Below are 17,646 nucleotides of genomic sequence, written 5' to 3'. Positions count from 1 at the left end.
CAGCAGAGGGCTTCGGTCCTTGAGGGGTTTTGCCACCACGGCCTTCAGTGCAGACATGTGGAAGGCTTCTCTCTGGCCAGCCAACCCAGTAGGTTCTTTCCTGTAGGGACAGGGCATCCATGGGGGACTACTTGCCTGTGAGTCTCACCCAGTCATCTCCCATGGCCACCCACAGCTTTTCTCCAGGCTGGTGCCACGGTGCTTCTCCTCGCCGAAGGTCTGTCATCTGCTTGTAGGTGACCATGGCCGAGTGCAGGCCCTCCAGGCAAGTTTACACATCACTGCCACCACGTCTGGACAGTTGTCTGAATTGAGGCCAGGGGTTTGCGGGAGGACAGTGGAGGTTGGGGAGCAGCTGTGGGGGTGGATCTGGGACGCCCAGGGAGGTGTGCCAACACGTCTGCACAGCACGGAGGGACAGAGTCGGTTAGATGGGCGGTCTTGGTCCAGCTCCCAGTGGACCGGTCCCACGACACACGAGGCGGGGAGGACCGACATTGGAAGTCTGTTTGTGCCTCTGTGCTGTGGTGCCAGGAGAGGGCGTCTGCCTTTACTTTCTTCAGTCCTTATCTGTAGATGACCTGGAAAACAAGGCTGGAGAGGCACTAGAAGCAGGAGACATCAGCTCTCCTCGCAGGACAGGACAGGACAGGACAGCCAGTGATGCACAGTAATGGAGGAGAGAACCTCTGGGCTTAGATAAGGAACACAATCAAGAGACAATCAGTTGATTGGAAGCAGGTCAGGTGCGGTGTGTGTGTGTGTGTGTGTGTGTGTGTGCACGCGCGCAAACATGTTAGAATGTGGGTGTGTCCTTCCTTCTGGGCACCAAGCACATCAGTAATGTGATGACTTCCTCTTTATTTGGAGTGATGACATCATATACATTTATCGACTACTTGTGTCCTGCAGCCATGAACACACTCAAATGCACTACGATGTTGGAGACCAAACCCTACCAACCACAGTCTGCTGTGTTTCTCTCTCTCTCTCTCACACACACACACACACTCAGAGTCTCTGTCCTTGGGCCTGAAGCCACTCACCAGCCACTACTCGGTTTTACACTATACTTACATTCTGGTAAAATCTGTTTCAGAAAATTTCATTTTAATTTGCTTCAGTAACAGGGGGACTGGCTTTGTGACAGTTCTTCTACTTGATACTTAAATCCTTATGGTCCACCTGAGAGCTGATGGATGTTTCTGTCACTTTTATAGCTAGAAACAGATGAGGTCACTCAGTGTGGTCATGCCTGTTCGAGGTGCCATTAGTACGATGAGCTCATTGTACGGTATTTCTCTCAACATAAATATGGGCAGATGGGAATACACATTAGCAGGCAGACAGTTCAATGCAACAAACGTGTACAAAACATGTGACCCTGTGATGTATTGCAATATTTCAACCCTTCCTGGAGTTTGACTTTGCCACAGTATGAAAATGGTTAGAGATATTAGAGACTGTACTACTGTGAAAATTATTGTTAGCTGAGGTTTGTACTTGTGCAGTATTGTAGGTTATCATCTAGAGCATATAGGGTTTAAAGAAGCAGAGGCTACTAAAGATGGCAGGAGCTACTACCCCACTGATACCCCTCTGCTACCCCTCTACTACATCCATAGGTTGTCACTACAAAGCACCAGACTGAGTTGCAGCGAGATATTTCAACAATGCGATGTTTAAATCATGTTTCAAGCAATTTATGTAAACTAGGTTTGTCTATAATGTGAAGAAAACAGAAAGTTCTGTATATGTTACTTGTTAGATTTTTTTTCAAACCTTTGACATGTTTAATAAGCACCAATAAAAATCCACAATTCCACCTCAAACCTTTAGGTAATTTTTTGGGACTTGACTCACTCAGGGTTCGAGTACCCAGTGAAAAACCCTAGTGAAACCTGTGCCGATCATCCCCGTCTCCATCCTACCAACGTCAGTATGACAACCCTCCTCATAGTGAGCATGGAGTGTCCATCCACTGACCAACACACACACTGTTACATTTACAGAAGCAAGACTCCACCCTCCAACATGGCCTGAGCCAATGATACTCGCTGGTATTATTGGTTCAGGCGGAGCTAAAGGGTGGAGTCTTGCATTAACGATTCTTTTATTGTCCTTGTGACAGACAGCTCGAGTGCCTCAGGCAGTAATGTTAATAGGCTTTTTAGTTAATGAAACTGCGTAAAACACTGGTGGGGTTTTTTTGGTCTACTGGTGCCCATGTGGGGATACCAGCTGTAGAGCTTCATTTCATTTCAGTTTTGTTTGGCCAAGCTGAAAGTGTCATTATGAGGAATTAAGTCTGCATTTTTATTGTTCTGGTTCTTTCTATAGCCCAGTGCCTTGCCTTACATGCACAATTTCACTTTTGTTCTGTCTTGGAAGTTGTTACACTGTTGTTTTAATTTAATTTAATACATTATTTAATGTATTAAATATATGTATATATTAACTGAATTATCCTAGTAAATAAGTAAGTGTACAGACAGGCATGACCACTGTTTTAATGCTGTGCTGGCTATGACAAAAGCAGTGTTAGAACACTGTGGGTGATGTTGTGTGCAGCGTAAGGGCCAGCGTGCATCACATGGTCACCCCCTGCGCAGAATAACAGGAAGGACATGGGGAGGGTGGCCTCCGATGAGACACGTCACCATGAAGCCATCTGCTCACTGTCTGCATGCAGAACCCAAAGTCTCTGTGTAACGGACTGACCCCCATCCCACCCTCATTTCTCTGTTTATCACCTGTAGGATCTCTCATATTCTTGAATAGTGTCTGTATGTGAAAGTTGCTATAAGGATAAACTTGCTTTGATTCATTCACTCAGTGACTTTGGCCCCCTTTTATCTCTCTCTTTCTCTTTATCTTTGTGTCACTTTGTCTCTGTCTTTCTGTATCTGTCTTGTTCTCTCTGCCTCACTTCATGTCTTTCTTTTTCTAACTCTTTCTGTCTCTCCTCACTTTTTCTGTCTCTCTGTCACTTTCTCTCTCTCTCTCTCTCTGATTACCAATTCGTCGTAGGACCTCACAGTGCAGCGGGTAGGTGCAGTATTGACAGCTCCTCACAATGAAATCTCATTCATGTTGGATTTGAATTCATCAAACCTTTTGTGTCCATTTGCCTTTGACCACAAGGGTTCCATCCCCAGGGTCTGAAAATCAAACAACAAAATAAAGCTAAAAGTGTTAATTGGTTTCTGTGTGTGTGTGTGTGTGAGAGAGAGAGAGAGAGAGAGAGAAAGAGAGAGAGATTGATTAAGTATTGATTAGAAGCCTTATTATTTATCTACTTCATTAGGGATAATTAAAATAAGGACATTTAGTAGTTGTTTATTATTTGCTTTAAAAAGCCATGTTCAAATAGTGCTGTTCAGACTGTTGATTCAGTGGCCTCTGGAGAACCAAGTTACACCCATTATTTCCGACTGCAGTGAAAGACGATTTTCTAGTTTGAAGAAGCATGAAAAAAGCCTCTGAATCCCCATTTAATAGCTTTCCTACAAGTTAATTTCAATAAAGCAGTGTAGGGAGATTGTCCTCTCTTACACTAAACAACCACTCTTTAGCAGCAGAGCACGTTTGAGGATGATAAATGACTCGGTAGGACCACTGCTAGACTCAAGGTTCACACCCCGCAGACACACAAATACTCACCTAATGACTGTTGATCATAAAAGAACTGCAGAGAGAAGGTAGCACAGCGGTGGCACAATCGCCCCCACAGTGTGAGCCCACCTGTGCAATAAATCAGCATCTACATGAAGAATAATGCAGTGTTCAGGAGGGACAGGTGCTGTCCCTCTCTAACACTGCACCTGCATTCTCACTGTCTGGGCTTGTAAAGGCAACCGTGATGTGTGATGTCACCTGTGTCTCATGTCCATTTACCATGCATAGAAAGTGCTTACTTAGAACAGGAATTTGTCTTTCCATTTTTCCAAGCACTTTCCAACGACGGGCACGCGGCTCTCTCAAAAATGCATGAAATATTCACGCCTAATAGCTGTGGAAATCCGATGCGGCGTGAGTTGGCATCATGTGACTCGCTGTCTGCGTCTCTGTCAGCAGCTTCCCCCCCCGGGGGGCCATATTCGGTGCAGCCACTCTGCCCTTGCATTGATTTCTGCTCTTCATAACATACATTTGCCCCCTTTCCCCCAGTATTCCATCGATCTCCCCGTGCCGGCTGCTTCTTCGGGTACCTAGCTCGGTCGTCTGCAGTATGTAATGGTTCCGGGTTTCACGGCGCTCCATAGAGATGCTCGGCACTGTTTACACACCAACAATGTGCGGTGTGTGCATGCTTCCGCCACACAGCTCCCATGTCCCCAGAAACCAAGTCAAGCTCTAAAAGGCGTCTTCTGTGTCCACACCAGTGTAGTCCTTCAGCTGAGCACATCACCTTTCCTCCGTGTCCACAGATCCCTGCAGATCTCTAGTTAGTGATGGCGTATAATTTAAATATAACTTGGTGTGCTGCCTGCCGCGGTGGTAAAGGGCACTGTAGTCATGGCACGCTGTTTTTATTGATGCAGCCTGGAGCTGAAATATCATCTCATTTACCTTCACAGGACTTCGGTGCTAGCAAACCACAGTGTTTGTTTCCAGCAGATGATTTATATCAGCTACTCTAATTCATTTTGGAGATGCACGTATTGCATTTTTCAGACTGCTGAATCGGAGCACGTGTCGCTGTGATGTCTGTTTGATCTCTGTGTTTTTGTCTGTTTGATGTCTGTTCCTGAATGGTCTCTCTCTCTGCAGGCGTTTGGCCAGGCGTACTCTAACCAGCGCAAGGTGGCGGCGGACGGTGAGACCAACGAGGAGACGCTGCTGCAGGAGTACGCGTCCAGAGAGGCCTACTACATGGGCCGCCTGCTGGAGCTGCAGGCCGAGATCCAGCTCAGCCGCTCCGTCTCTTCCAACGCGCAGGCCGAGAGCGAGCGGCTCAACTCACTGCTCCTGGAGCTCAAAGAGGTGAGAGTACCGGAGAGTACCGGCACAACCATACGGTAACACCCACAACAGCACAGCCGTACGGTAACACCCACAACAGCACAGCTGTACGGTAACACCCACTACAGCACGACTGTACAGTCATGTGATCAGCCTGTACCCTCTGCTGGGTTGTCTGTAGCAGCAAAACTTATGCTGCATCAGCTCCTCAGAGTACCAGAAAACTCGTGTGACCAGGGGGCTCTATGTTCTTCTCCAGCAGGAAGCTAACAAAAATATATATATATATGAAAACATGAAAACATGAAATATGAATATGAATATGGTCTTTAACCTACATAAAAATTTGGTAGTGTGTCTCAGTCCTGAATTAAAGATGGAAGTTTGTTCTATAACTGAGAGGCAGTCTTGTTTATTCTAGAAGCTTACACAGACCGTGGATTTTGAGAAGACAGTAGGCAAAAGACAGTATTGCTGGGTTACATTATGCAGTGAGTGCACCCTGAAACTATGGGGCCAGACTTTCAGGACTTTACACCTGTTATTTAAAAATGTATTTGAAATTTTACTGGCAGCCAGCACACAACTGTAATGATAGGAAACAAGAGGGGATGCAAGAGGTTTTCATTCAGTTTCGATAAGCAGGTCGTGTTGAAGGTGGACGACAGAATCCCGTATTTAATCCCACAGGATTCAAGCGATGTCTCCTTCTGGAAGGAAGGTCTGATCAGGTAGGCAGGCAGGTCTGGTAGGAAAGTCTGGTCAGGTAGGCAGGCAGGTCTGGTAGGAAAGTCTGGTCAGGTAGGCAGGCAGGTCTGGTAGGAAAGTCTGGTCAGGTAGGCAGGCAGGTCTGGTAGGAAAGTCTGGTCAGGTAGGCAGGCAGGTCTGGTAGGAAAGTCTGGTCAGGTAGGCAGAGTCTGAGTGGTAACCAGAAGCTAGACAGAAGCATTTGTCTGAGATGAAAGCACAGGTGGACACAAAGAAACAGGAATTTGAAATGCTCAGTAAGCCACATGTAGACAGCAGTACTTTGTGACGAGGAACTGAAGTAGAGTTGTATAAAGAGAGATAGGTGAGGACAGAGAGAGACCAGCAGAGAGGTGTGGCTGGTTAATACTTGGGAGAGTGTTCTCAGATTCGTCAAAGTGCTCCCTAAAGTACGAGACTGAGTGCGGGACAGACTGTGTGAGAGTCAGCGGTGAGCACTGGATTCATGACAAGAATCGAAAGCACAGGACTGATGTTATCAAAATTTTGAGCTTGTAAGGACTCGGGCTGCTCCATTTTGTTCAATTTGGAGTTTATTTAATGACTTTTTTGTAACGCGGGGTGTACACCAGGCACACACCGCGTCAGAAAACGTAGGGAGAGGCAGACCCAAGTGCCGTATAAAGCAGGCGGGAAATAAAGCCAGCAAAGCCAAACTGTGTGCACACGAAAACATGCACACAGGCAAACAAAAACTAAACTCAAACGCGGAATAAACTCAACGCGTGAAAACGAAGCTAAAAGGACGCGGAAAACTCGACGCGTAAAAAATAAACAAAACCGTGAGCACACGGGAGAGAAAATAACAAAGACAACGGAAAGAATGCGGAATAACTTCAACGTGTGACAAAGGAACTAAGGACGCCAGGGGAAGACTGGCAGCAGGCAAACGCCGCAACAAAACAAAACCCTTCCCAAAATAAAAGAGTAACGGATAGGAAGAGAGATAGCTGGAGGAAAACTTGAGATGGGCCAGTAAGCGGCGCAGGAGATGATTGCTGAGAGATTAAGTGCGAGATTAAGGTGGCGAGACACCTTACAACAAAACGCAACACCAGAGAAAACAGAGAAGGGCTGACAGCGTGCCAGCATGACCAAAACGAATCAGCAATGATCCGTCTCTACAAGCTTCCTTAAGAAGCCATGGCAACAGGTGAAACGGATCATTGCTGATTGCGCCGATTCAGTCTAGGACTGACTCGGGTGCCTCTTGTGGAGGTAGAAGGCACGGCATCCGAGCCAGCCCTGACATTTTTAGAGCATCCAATTAGAAGACCATTATAATAATATAATGGCGTGGTCCAATTTGTCTGCATTTCTTGAGTACAGTGTATGTCTCAGTTAAGCTATATTACATAAATAAAAACAGAATAGTGTCAGTAATTACACCTAAATTTTTTATGCTATAGTTTTGGGTGTCACTGAAAGCCATCAGGATGTGTTGGAATGGTAAATAATCTGCCTAATATTCTAATCCAAAATCCATTTTCTATTCTTTCTTTGGCATGATGTTATAGGTGAGGCAGTTACATTCAGGGCTACACGAGGGTCGTTCATGGTGTACACATGTATGCTTGTGTGTTTGGATTACTGTGTGTGTGTGTGTGTGTGTGTGTGTGTGTGTGTGTGTGTGTGTGTGTGTGTGTGTGTGTGTGTGTGTGTGCGAGAGAGAGAGAGAGACTGCGAAGCTGGAGAATGATGATATCCTTATGCCAGGGCCCATTGTAGAGGTTAAGCTGTAGAAGAATGAGGCCTGAGGTCGGCAAAAAGACACACTGCATTAGTGTTGTCAAAAAAATCGATATATCAATACGTATCGATACTGAACATTCTGAAACGGTACAATACTCGTTTCCCTTAAGTATCGATTCTTTTTTACATAAAATGCGCTTTCGTTTGACCCACCCAAGCTGCCGTAATGCACAGGACAGATTGTAATGCTAATATGGCAGCTAAAGCAAACGCAGTGCTGTTGGATTCGAAGCAGATACAGATGGAAAACCGAAGGACATGAACAAGCCCGCAAGCGGTGGTTTTGGAACATTTCAACGAAGGGCGCTAAAGCCTGGTTGAGTGACCATAGCGCTCGACACCGCGCGCGAACCTCCGCGAGCGGTGGAGGCTTTATACTTTCCGCTTTGCAGTGTTGTCCGAAACTATATGTGGTAGTATAAAAGAAACACCCCTCAAAACAGGGGAATGAACACTTACCTGACGAATTTTAATGCTGCTTTGTGTTTCAGGTTTGAAAAGTGCTGCAATTTAGGCTAAAGTGCTTGAAAATTTTTAAATTGTAACTACTTCGTTTCACAACAAATATCTGTCTGACTGAACAGTTTTCTTGTATTACATTAACAAATACGAGCCTCTTGTAATTCCAGGATGAAACATGAGAGAACGTGAAGACGTTAAGATTGGGCGTTTTGAAAATAAACAACCATTAAATAATGTGATTAAAAGCGCAATATTTCGAATCATTTCGAGTATAAATATTTAACGTAATTAAGTTTAACGTGCTGGGAAATATTGGTACAAGCGCTTGAATTGAACCCTGCAAACATATTGAACCCTGCAAACATGGCTTTGTTCATTGCGCTGAGGCGTGGCACGTGCGAAGTTACAAAATTCGAGAGGTGCATGACCTCGCGTGCACCGCGCTTTAGCGCGATGAACAAAGTCATGTTTGCAGGGTTCATACACCTTATATGTCACTTTCAAGGTCCATTTCAATATTTCCCAGCACGAGCAAAGACACTTTGTCAGACGTTCAAAAGACGTCCACTGAAAAGCCAGAATGAAAGTTTTAGCAACGTCTTTTTTAAACGTCTATTACTGCCGTTCAGTTGCAGTTTTTGCACGTCCTGACATCCAATAAAGGTCCTAGTCAGACGTTCAGATAGAAAACTCGTCATAGACGTTCTTGTTAAGTTAAAAGGTTAAGGTCCTAGTCACACTGTCAGATTTTGAACCAGTTTTGAACGTCCACCAGACATGCAAAAATGGGTCTGGACTGACCGACGTGATACAGACTTGATTTTAATGTCTTTCTGACGTCGCATGTTTGTTGGGATAAGTTAAATATTTATACATATACTCGAAATTATTAGCTTTTTTATCACATTATTTAATGGTTGTTTATTTTCAAAACGCCCAATCGTAACGTCTTCACGTTCTCTCCCTGGAATTACAAGATGCTCGTATTTGTTAACACAAAAGAACTGTTCAGTCAGACAGATATTTGTTGTGAAATGAAGTTACAATTTCAAGCATTTTTAAACACAAAGCAACATTCATTTGTTTGTTTATAAAAAAACATAAAAAGGCTTTAAAACGGAAATTAGCACCGTATCTGACTTTGGTATCGAAAATGGTATCGAATTTGAATATTTTTTTAAGTATCGTATCGAAGTTGTAATTCTTAGTATCGTGACAAACCTACACTGCATACACACACATACACACACACACACACACACACACACACACACACACACACACACACACACAAACAAACACACAGTAACTCTCTCACACACACACACACACACAGATCTTAGATGGTTAGTACTCTTCATACATCGCTTGCGTTTATGAAGTGCTTGTCACTGGATGACAAATTTCAGATATAATAATATTTTATTTTTTACAATGGGTTTTAAGCAATAAAATGTTACTACTCACACATTAAAATATCATTACCTTAAACAACTCAAATGCATAATTCAGTGCTACAGTGGCCTTGATCTATTTGTTTGTTTGGGTAATTTGGACGTCCCGGAGGACCTTAGTGGTGCTTGTAAATGTCCCATCACTGGCTGCCAACTAGACCAACTATCACTCAGCTGTTCAAGAAAAATAAGGAAGTAATTGAATGCCCTGCAGTAATCAAGACCATAAATAAATCTTCTTAGTTTGTTACTTATTTGTCTAGTTTGTCAGACCACATTCTCTCTTCTGGGCAATAAGCCAGTGTCCACTGCTAACTCATTTGTACTTTATACACAGAGGAAGTGAACAAATATTTTTACTTTGGAGGTACATGTAATCTTACCCAGATTAACTACTTTTCCAAATTTGCAGTAATTTGTATATTAAGCCTATTCAATGTAAGATCTAAGACAGTAAGGTCTAAAATGATTATTAATTTTAAATTATATACAACTGATGTTATGTGTTTATATTTGAAGAAAGAGACTTGTTTTTCTCTAAGGGAGCCCGTGGCTCAGTGTTGGAGAACAGTACTGTGCGGCAGCGGGCCGAGCTGGGTTTCATGCCAGTGACTTTGCAGCAGGTCTTTGCTGGGCTGGCTGTGGGCCAGCCGGTGCCTCTGTACGGGCTCCGGACGCAGGCTGCGCGGGGCCGGATAACCACTCTGCATTTCATGTCCGGATCGCGTGGCACTGCTGTGAATGTATGCTGAGGTAACACGTCCATGGGGAGAGCTGCATCACTGTACACTCCAATCAATAATGCCGCCTGCTTTTCAAGGACATTCTCGAGCAGAGGTACAGTAGTATCTTAAAGCTGTTCTTAAAGCCATATGTCACACCTGCTGTGGCATTTGTTGTTTTCTTTATGATTATAAGTTTTGTTAAGTTGTGAAATGTTTATTTTTTGAGAGGCAGTACAAAGTACAAAGTACAAAGCTTTAGGAGACAAAGTACAAAGCTTCAGGAGACACTTGGAGTCCTACAGTTTTGAGTGACGTATAGCTGGTAGGGGGAGATGCAGGTGCAGTTATTTATATGCTGTTATTTATAAACATTGTCTGAGCGGTGGAACGCGGCAATCATGGTACAGACGCTTGCAGATATAAAGGAGAAACGTGGTTTTAATAACAGTGGTTGGACAATCCAGATTCAGAAAAAAGATACAGGGCAGAGTCCAAATCGAAATGAATGGCTAGTCCAAAAGAAGTATCCACAATGTAGTCACAGCCAAAAACACAGAAATGCAGCAACCAGAAGAGTAGGCTGAACCAACGTGGGTCAGGTCATACGTAGGTCATATGCAGATCACACGCAGGTCATACGCAGATCATACACAGATCATACGCAGGTCATACCCAGGTCATACCCAGGTCATACACAGGTCATACGCAGGTCATACACAGGTCATTCGCAGGTCATACACAGATCAAACGCAGATCATACGCAGGTCATGAACAGGTCATAAGCAGGTCATAAGCAGGAGTACTCAAACAGGAAAGAACACTATTATTATTATAAGCAACAGCTAATTCCATTCAAATGAAGAAGATGATTCTGATTGGCTGACTGAGCTAGTGTGAAAGTCATGTGACAAACATCAATTGGATCTGTGGCACTGAAGTCAATGACTGAGTCTATACACTCAATACAGCTGGCAAGGGTAACTGAGGAATGAGAAACACACTCATGTCATTTAGGGAAGGGTGACAAGTGTGTTTGTAGGTTTGTTCATTACCTTAATGCAAACCCTTCTGAATTAACTGGAAAGCATACTTTTGCTGATAAACTCATTTAGCAATAAGTCTGCACAGTATAACATGTGTTAATAGACACTGTAATATAAGCCTGTGCAATACTGAAATCTTTGCAAAAGGCTGCATTTTGCTAAATGAGCACAGCACAACATATCACAGCATTTCTTCGTGCATTGTGACCCATCTCAAACACTGAAGATGTGGGTTTCTGGGTTACATCAATCACTGTAAGTCATCGTATATGACTCAATGTGCATAAATAATTTGGTAATATAATACAAGACATTAATCAAATCACATCAAAGGGTTTACCATGGTAAGGAGCACAAATAATACCACACTTGCAATATGTATCACAATAACTACATTATTGTGTTTTTCTCCATATTAGTCCACTCTAATGAGTCGTTAAGTAGTCTGAGGATAAAGTGGCTGATGGGTGCACTCACCAGGATGGCTCTGAGACAGGCAGTGAAGGGCTCTCAGCCAATCAGAAAATCAGAAAATCACACAATCAGCTATAAGGTCTGGGTCCCACCTCTACTCTACACACAGCCTGCAGTCTGGGTCAGCATTTCTGGGTGTGTGTGTGTGTGTGTGTGTGTGTGTGTGTGTGTGTGTGTGTGTGTGTGTGTGTGTGTGTGTGTGTGTGTGTGTGTGTGTTTGAATTGGTCAGCAGTGCTTTTTTAAATGTGTGACTAAATTCATAGAGGATATATCCAATTCTGAAAATGAGTTGCTATAGCAACAATCTATTAAACCAAAAAATATTTTGAAATTGTCAGCAATATTCTTTTTTCCCCTTTGATGTGACCATATTTGATAAAAAAAAAATCTGGAAAACTCTGTCATCTAATAGTTCCCCACTCATTATGATGCTTGGTAATTATTTATAGGGAGAGGTACACATCAAATTGCTCTTTATTATGTTCTAGTCAATTCTATTATTTTTCTTGAAAACCATTTATGCAGATTTTTTGTACATCTTGGAAGATTAGATAACGTTTCATCTGTATATCAACGTCTGCATCTGTTTCACCGCTCTAAGGTTTGCTCTGTTCACAGAGGCAGGAATGCAGACGTCAGCACTTCCTAATAACACGAGCAGTCAGACAACATCCACATCAGCTTCTGCGTGGGCCTCTCCCACTCTGTTAAGACCACAAAACAAATACGCTGAATAAAACACTTAAATGGCATCATGAACACTCCATTTCCCTTTTACAGGACTGTGCTAAAGATAATTAATGTAAGACTGTAAATTATTTAGGAAGCACTTCTGTGTAACTCTTCTAGGTATCCCTGCTATAAATCTCCCTTATGTAGTCCTGTCATATAAGCCTGCATGATGTTTGGAGAGCTTTTGTTTCTGTCTAGGTAGCATTGCACATTGTATAGCAGAATTTCATCAAATTCAGCCAAGAAATAAAACTGATCAAGATGCTAACAAAACCCAAGATTAAAATAGTCACCATTGGCTCCTCCCTACCTGTCAATCACATTTTCGTTATTCCATGTGTTCTTTGATTTGGTTTCTGTATCTCCTCCTGCTTAGTATTCTGGTTATAACCAGTTATTGGTGAGGAGACTTTTTAATTGTTGTGAATAAATCTGAGGGCATGTTGTGTCATCCACACATTAAACTGGATTGGTGGGCCTTACCCTTGAAGACTCAGCTGTAATCCAGAAAAAAGCAAGTGTCCAGGTGAGGCAGGTGTCCAGAACGGAGAGTGAGTGAGGATCTCCAGATGTGGTGTGAGTAGTGAACGCCAGAGAGTCTCCTGAGTGGTGTTATAAATGTGTCCCAGTTCTGTTTTTTCCATGGCTACCACCATTAATGCCACTGGTCAGTAGCCATTAAGGCAGGCCACTCTTCTGGGGACAGAAATAATAGTGGAGTGTTAAAAACAGCATCTGTTGAATATTTACATTCCTGCCAACTGTGAAGCACATGTTTTCAGTACTCTTGGTAGAACGCCATCTGGTCCTGCTGCCCTCTGTGATTTTGCTTTCTACAGAGCCTTTCAAACTTCAAAAACATGTGACCTGAAGGATGGATTCATCAGGGATACCTGGGATAATGATTTTATCATTATTCATACTGTCAAAACATGCATAGAAATAATTCAGTTCGGTCTTGGAGAGTGCTATCAATGCTCTTAATATTACGTGTTGCCTCTGGAGTTGGTGAAAGCCTATATTCTTATTGATATTCATATTGAATATGACCTTAGTCTGAATATGACTGTTGGAGCCATAATTGTGAGTTGTACATATTTCATGTTGATGGTAACTTATAAAACATATAAATTAGTGGTATACTTACCTGACTGACATGTTTGCATTTTTATACGTACCTGTTTGTCTATGCTTATTATGAACCTGTTTGTTGTTTCTTGACCTGCACCTGAAAGACTTTCCTGTTCACTTGCCGCCCAACCCCAGACACACCCCCTTTGACGCGAAGGTGCGCGAAGCCAGCATTTTGATTACGGCTAGCTCATTGTCTGGGGAGGGGGATGGCCGTAAGGAGAAAAAAGTTTTTAGACCGCAGAATATTGCAGACTGCATTTTATTGCTTACGTTCTGTTGAAAGAAAACCGGATTGAGGAATTAAATTCACCTATTTCATTTCTCTATCTGTGAGTGCTTACTTGACTGCATGTCGGCAACAACTTACCACCATCCTCATTGGCGTTTGACAGAAATCGCCATAACAATGACCTTTATTCTGTATGACATCATCCCAAGCTGCTCTGTAGTGCCAGACATAAAAGCCATACTTTGGTCCACTGATTTTGTTTATGAGGGTCAATAGTTTTTGGTTTCGTAACTAAATCTATAACTATATACCTATGGCTTATAGTTTTGTAAAACTTTGTAAAACTAAAAAGTGTACAGCTTCAGTGTGCTCATGAATATCTGTGGAGGCCGTTTGACGCATGTAAAGAGGCCTGAAGTCCAACCTCTGCAGCCTCTGTCCCGATGGCTCTCACTGCACTAACTCAACCATTACGGTTTGGTTTAGAGCTTCTGCTCTGTAAGCATTCTTGATGTCGCCGTATCAGGGCTCCCATGTTTCCTGCTCCCTGGTCGGAAAGGAGATTTATTGATTAGGTTTAGGCTGACATTTTGTTTTTTAAAGCAGTAGGCATTATGTAAAGAGAACGGATTGCACACATATATTCAGTGTTCCAGTCTCGTCAACATTAGGGTGTATTCTAATGGGGTAATTACATTTCTGTCCCGTCTTAATCAGAGTGTACTCTTATGGGGTGACAGCATCACTGGAGGTCTGTGGCTTTATCCATGTTTTGCCAAAAGCACTTCATTGAATAATTTCTTGTGTACTTGCTTCTGTGAAGCAATTATACTTTGTAGATCATCCATTCCACTTTGTAGCCCTTTGGAACTTTGCATTGCACTATAGCCCTGCTGTGTTGCCTTGCTATGTAGCTCAGCTCTGTAACACAGCTTTGAAGCTTTGCTATATAGAACTGCTATGCAGCCTAGCAGTATGCATTCCTATATAGCTGTGCTGTGTAGCCCTGCTACAGAACTGCTCTGACTCTCTGACTTTCTCTCTGTCTCTCTCTCTCTCTCTCTCTCTCTCTCTTTCTTTCCATCTTTTGCTGCTGCAGAGTAATGAACTTCTTGAGCTGCAGCGGAGCAGGTTGAAGGAGGAGGCACGGGAGTATAAGTTCAGGGAGACACGGCTCCTCCAGGACTACACTGAGCTGGAGGAGGAGAACATCACCCTGCAGAAACTGGTCTCCACACTCAAACAGAACCAGGTGAACACACGCACGCACACACACACACACACTCACACACACACGCACACACACACACACACGCACGCACACACACACTCACACACACACATACACACACACTCACACACACACGCACGCACACACACATGCACTCACACACGCACGCACACATGCACACACTCACACACACACATGCACACACGCACTCACACACACACATGCACACACACACGCACGCACACACATGCACACACACACGCACGCACACACATGCACACACAAATGCACACACACTCACACACACACATGCACACACACACGCACGCACACACATGCACACACACACGCACGCACACACATGCACACACAAATGCACACACACTCACTCTCACACACACTCTCACACACTCTCACACACACTCACACACACTCACACACACACACACACACTCACACACACTCACACACACACACACACACGCGCACACACACACATGCACACACACTCACACACATTCACACATACACACACTCACACACGCACATTCACACACACTCACACACACACACACACATTATGTCTGGATCTGCATCCATCTCTTTTACATTTTTGTATGTAATGTTTGGCAAGGGAGATGCAGACTGAATCTTATTTTACTAAATATTGCATTATTCATATATACAGTATAGACAGACACATGCACAATCACCTCTGGTGTTCTTCTTCCTCGTTCTTCTGTCCAAAGGTCGAGTATGAGGGTCTGAAACACGAAATCAAAGTACTGGAGGAGGAGACAGTACTGCTGAACAGCCAATTGGAGGATGCATTGCGCTTGAAAGACATCGCTCAGGGCCAATTGGAGGAGGCCCTGGACTCTCTGAAGAGTGAGAGGGAGCAGAAGAACATTCTGAGGAAGGAGTTGGCCCAGCACCTCAGCCTGAGTGACAGTGTGTATGGAGCCTCCACCCACATAGCTATCACTGCTGTGGAGGGATTCAGGCTGGTGGAGGAGGCTGCTACTAATGGCACCTCCGGCTCTGTCCCCAGTCCCAATAATGAGGACAGTAACAAGTGTAATGGGTGTAATAACCATGGGCCAAAGGCAACCAGTGACTTCCACCGCCCCACCGGGAGGTTAGGAGAGGTACTGCACCCTGTGTCTGATCTGTTCAGCGAACTCAACCTGTCTGAGATCCAGAAACTGAAACAACAGCTCTTACAGGTCAGTTACAAGTGCAACAATCCCAGTTCCTGCACTTTGATTTTGTTCATCAATGATTTTGTCCTGTTCTTTGTCCTGATAGTTGTGAACCCAAATATAATACAGAGTGAAAGTTGTTATATGATGCTTGTTATGTTTTGTTTTTATTTGATGCCTTAATCCACTTAGTGTGACGATGTTAAACATTGTTTTAACATTGTAAACATTGTTTGCATTGAAATTATTGTTTCTGGGGTACCATTCTTTCTGATGGATGTGTTTTTAAAGCCCAAAATCAGATGACACCAAATCTTTTGTTTTAGTCTTTCCAGTGGAACAAAGGAAAGGTTTTTCTACCACTACTCATGATTTCCAGGTAGTAGTGATAAAGTAACGGTGCAGTATAATTTGAAAGCTTGTTATACTAAATCCAAAAGTAATTTTAGAACTTAGAGCTGATATCATCTAGAGTATATGACTCAGCATACTGGAGTTATCAGAAGTATGACTCACCATAGTGATGCATAGTTTGAGTAATGTCAGAGTATATGTGCGTGATTCTCTTGCACATATAAGAGGATCTGTCTTGGCTTGGATCCATCGATTAAAGTGACAAATTAAAAACGAAGATTCAGTTACAACTCAGCAAACCAGCATTCCTAGATTCCAGCAGTCTGTGCATGGAGTCCTATCTGTGCACAGCATGCACAGTTTCACAGGTTTAGGTTAAAAGCAGAAGTGTGAGTGTGTGTGTGTGTGTGTGTGTGTGTGTGTGTGTGTGTGTGTGTGTGTGTGTGTGTGTGTGTGTGTGTGTGTGTGTGTGTGTGTGTGTGTGTGTGTGTGTGTGTGTGTGTGTGTGTGAATGTGTGTTGTGGTGTGTTCTATGAGACAGTGGGAGACAGCAATAGAAACTGACCATGACAGTGCAGACACAGAGTAGCTGCGAAGGCCGTAGGCAGCATCTGGGCCCTGTGGTCTGGGCCCTGTGGTCTGGGCCCTGTGGTCTGGGCCCTGCGGTCTGGACAGTACTGCGTTGAGAGCAGCACACATGAATGCAATTGTGTGTGGTTATTATCACAGTTGCTGTAAAGTTTCAAAGGTGAACCTGTTATCTCAGTGGAATAGAAATTTGCTGTGTAAAAGTAGAATAAATACCGACATTTCACAACGATCAAATGCCTTAAATGTGTAAAATGTTTTGTCAGGTTCTGTGACTTTTGTATGGTTCATATGGTAATCTAGCCATGGATTAAATAGTATTAAATGATAGCCATGAATTATAATATATAATATATATTAAATAATACTAATATTACACAACCAAACACAAACACGTGTCCTGGTGATTTTATGTCCTGCCTGGAGGGTGTTAATAACCAATCTCTCCTGTCAGGACTTCACGTAAGGCTCAATTGTTTATTTAATTATTTTCCGTTGTTCTGGGTCTCCTCCAATGAGGGATCGATAGACT

The 17,646-nt window shown here is 43.4% G+C and overlaps 1 protein-coding gene across 2 annotated transcripts in view; it reads left to right on the top strand.

The window, feature by feature from the left end:
- bicd1a (bicaudal D homolog 1a) overlaps positions 1-17,646 on the top strand; it is a 48,420-nt gene that overhangs the window by 20,141 nt on the left and 10,633 nt on the right. For both annotated transcript variants that reach the window (XM_076992378.1, XM_076992380.1), the window contains exons 2-4: positions 4,774-4,986; positions 14,839-14,991; positions 15,720-16,196. In XM_076992378.1, coding sequence (XP_076848493.1) covers positions 4,774-4,986; positions 14,839-14,991; positions 15,720-16,196 — 843 coding nt within the window. The remainder of the gene's footprint in view (positions 1-4,773; positions 4,987-14,838; positions 14,992-15,719; positions 16,197-17,646) is intronic.

Source organism: Brachyhypopomus gauderio, chromosome 2, assembly GCF_052324685.1.
Source record: "Brachyhypopomus gauderio isolate BG-103 chromosome 2, BGAUD_0.2, whole genome shotgun sequence".
Lineage (NCBI taxonomy): Eukaryota > Metazoa > Chordata > Actinopteri > Gymnotiformes > Hypopomidae > Brachyhypopomus > Brachyhypopomus gauderio.
The sequence above is the reverse complement of the archived record's forward strand: the minus strand, read 5'-3'. Positions and strand labels throughout refer to the sequence as shown.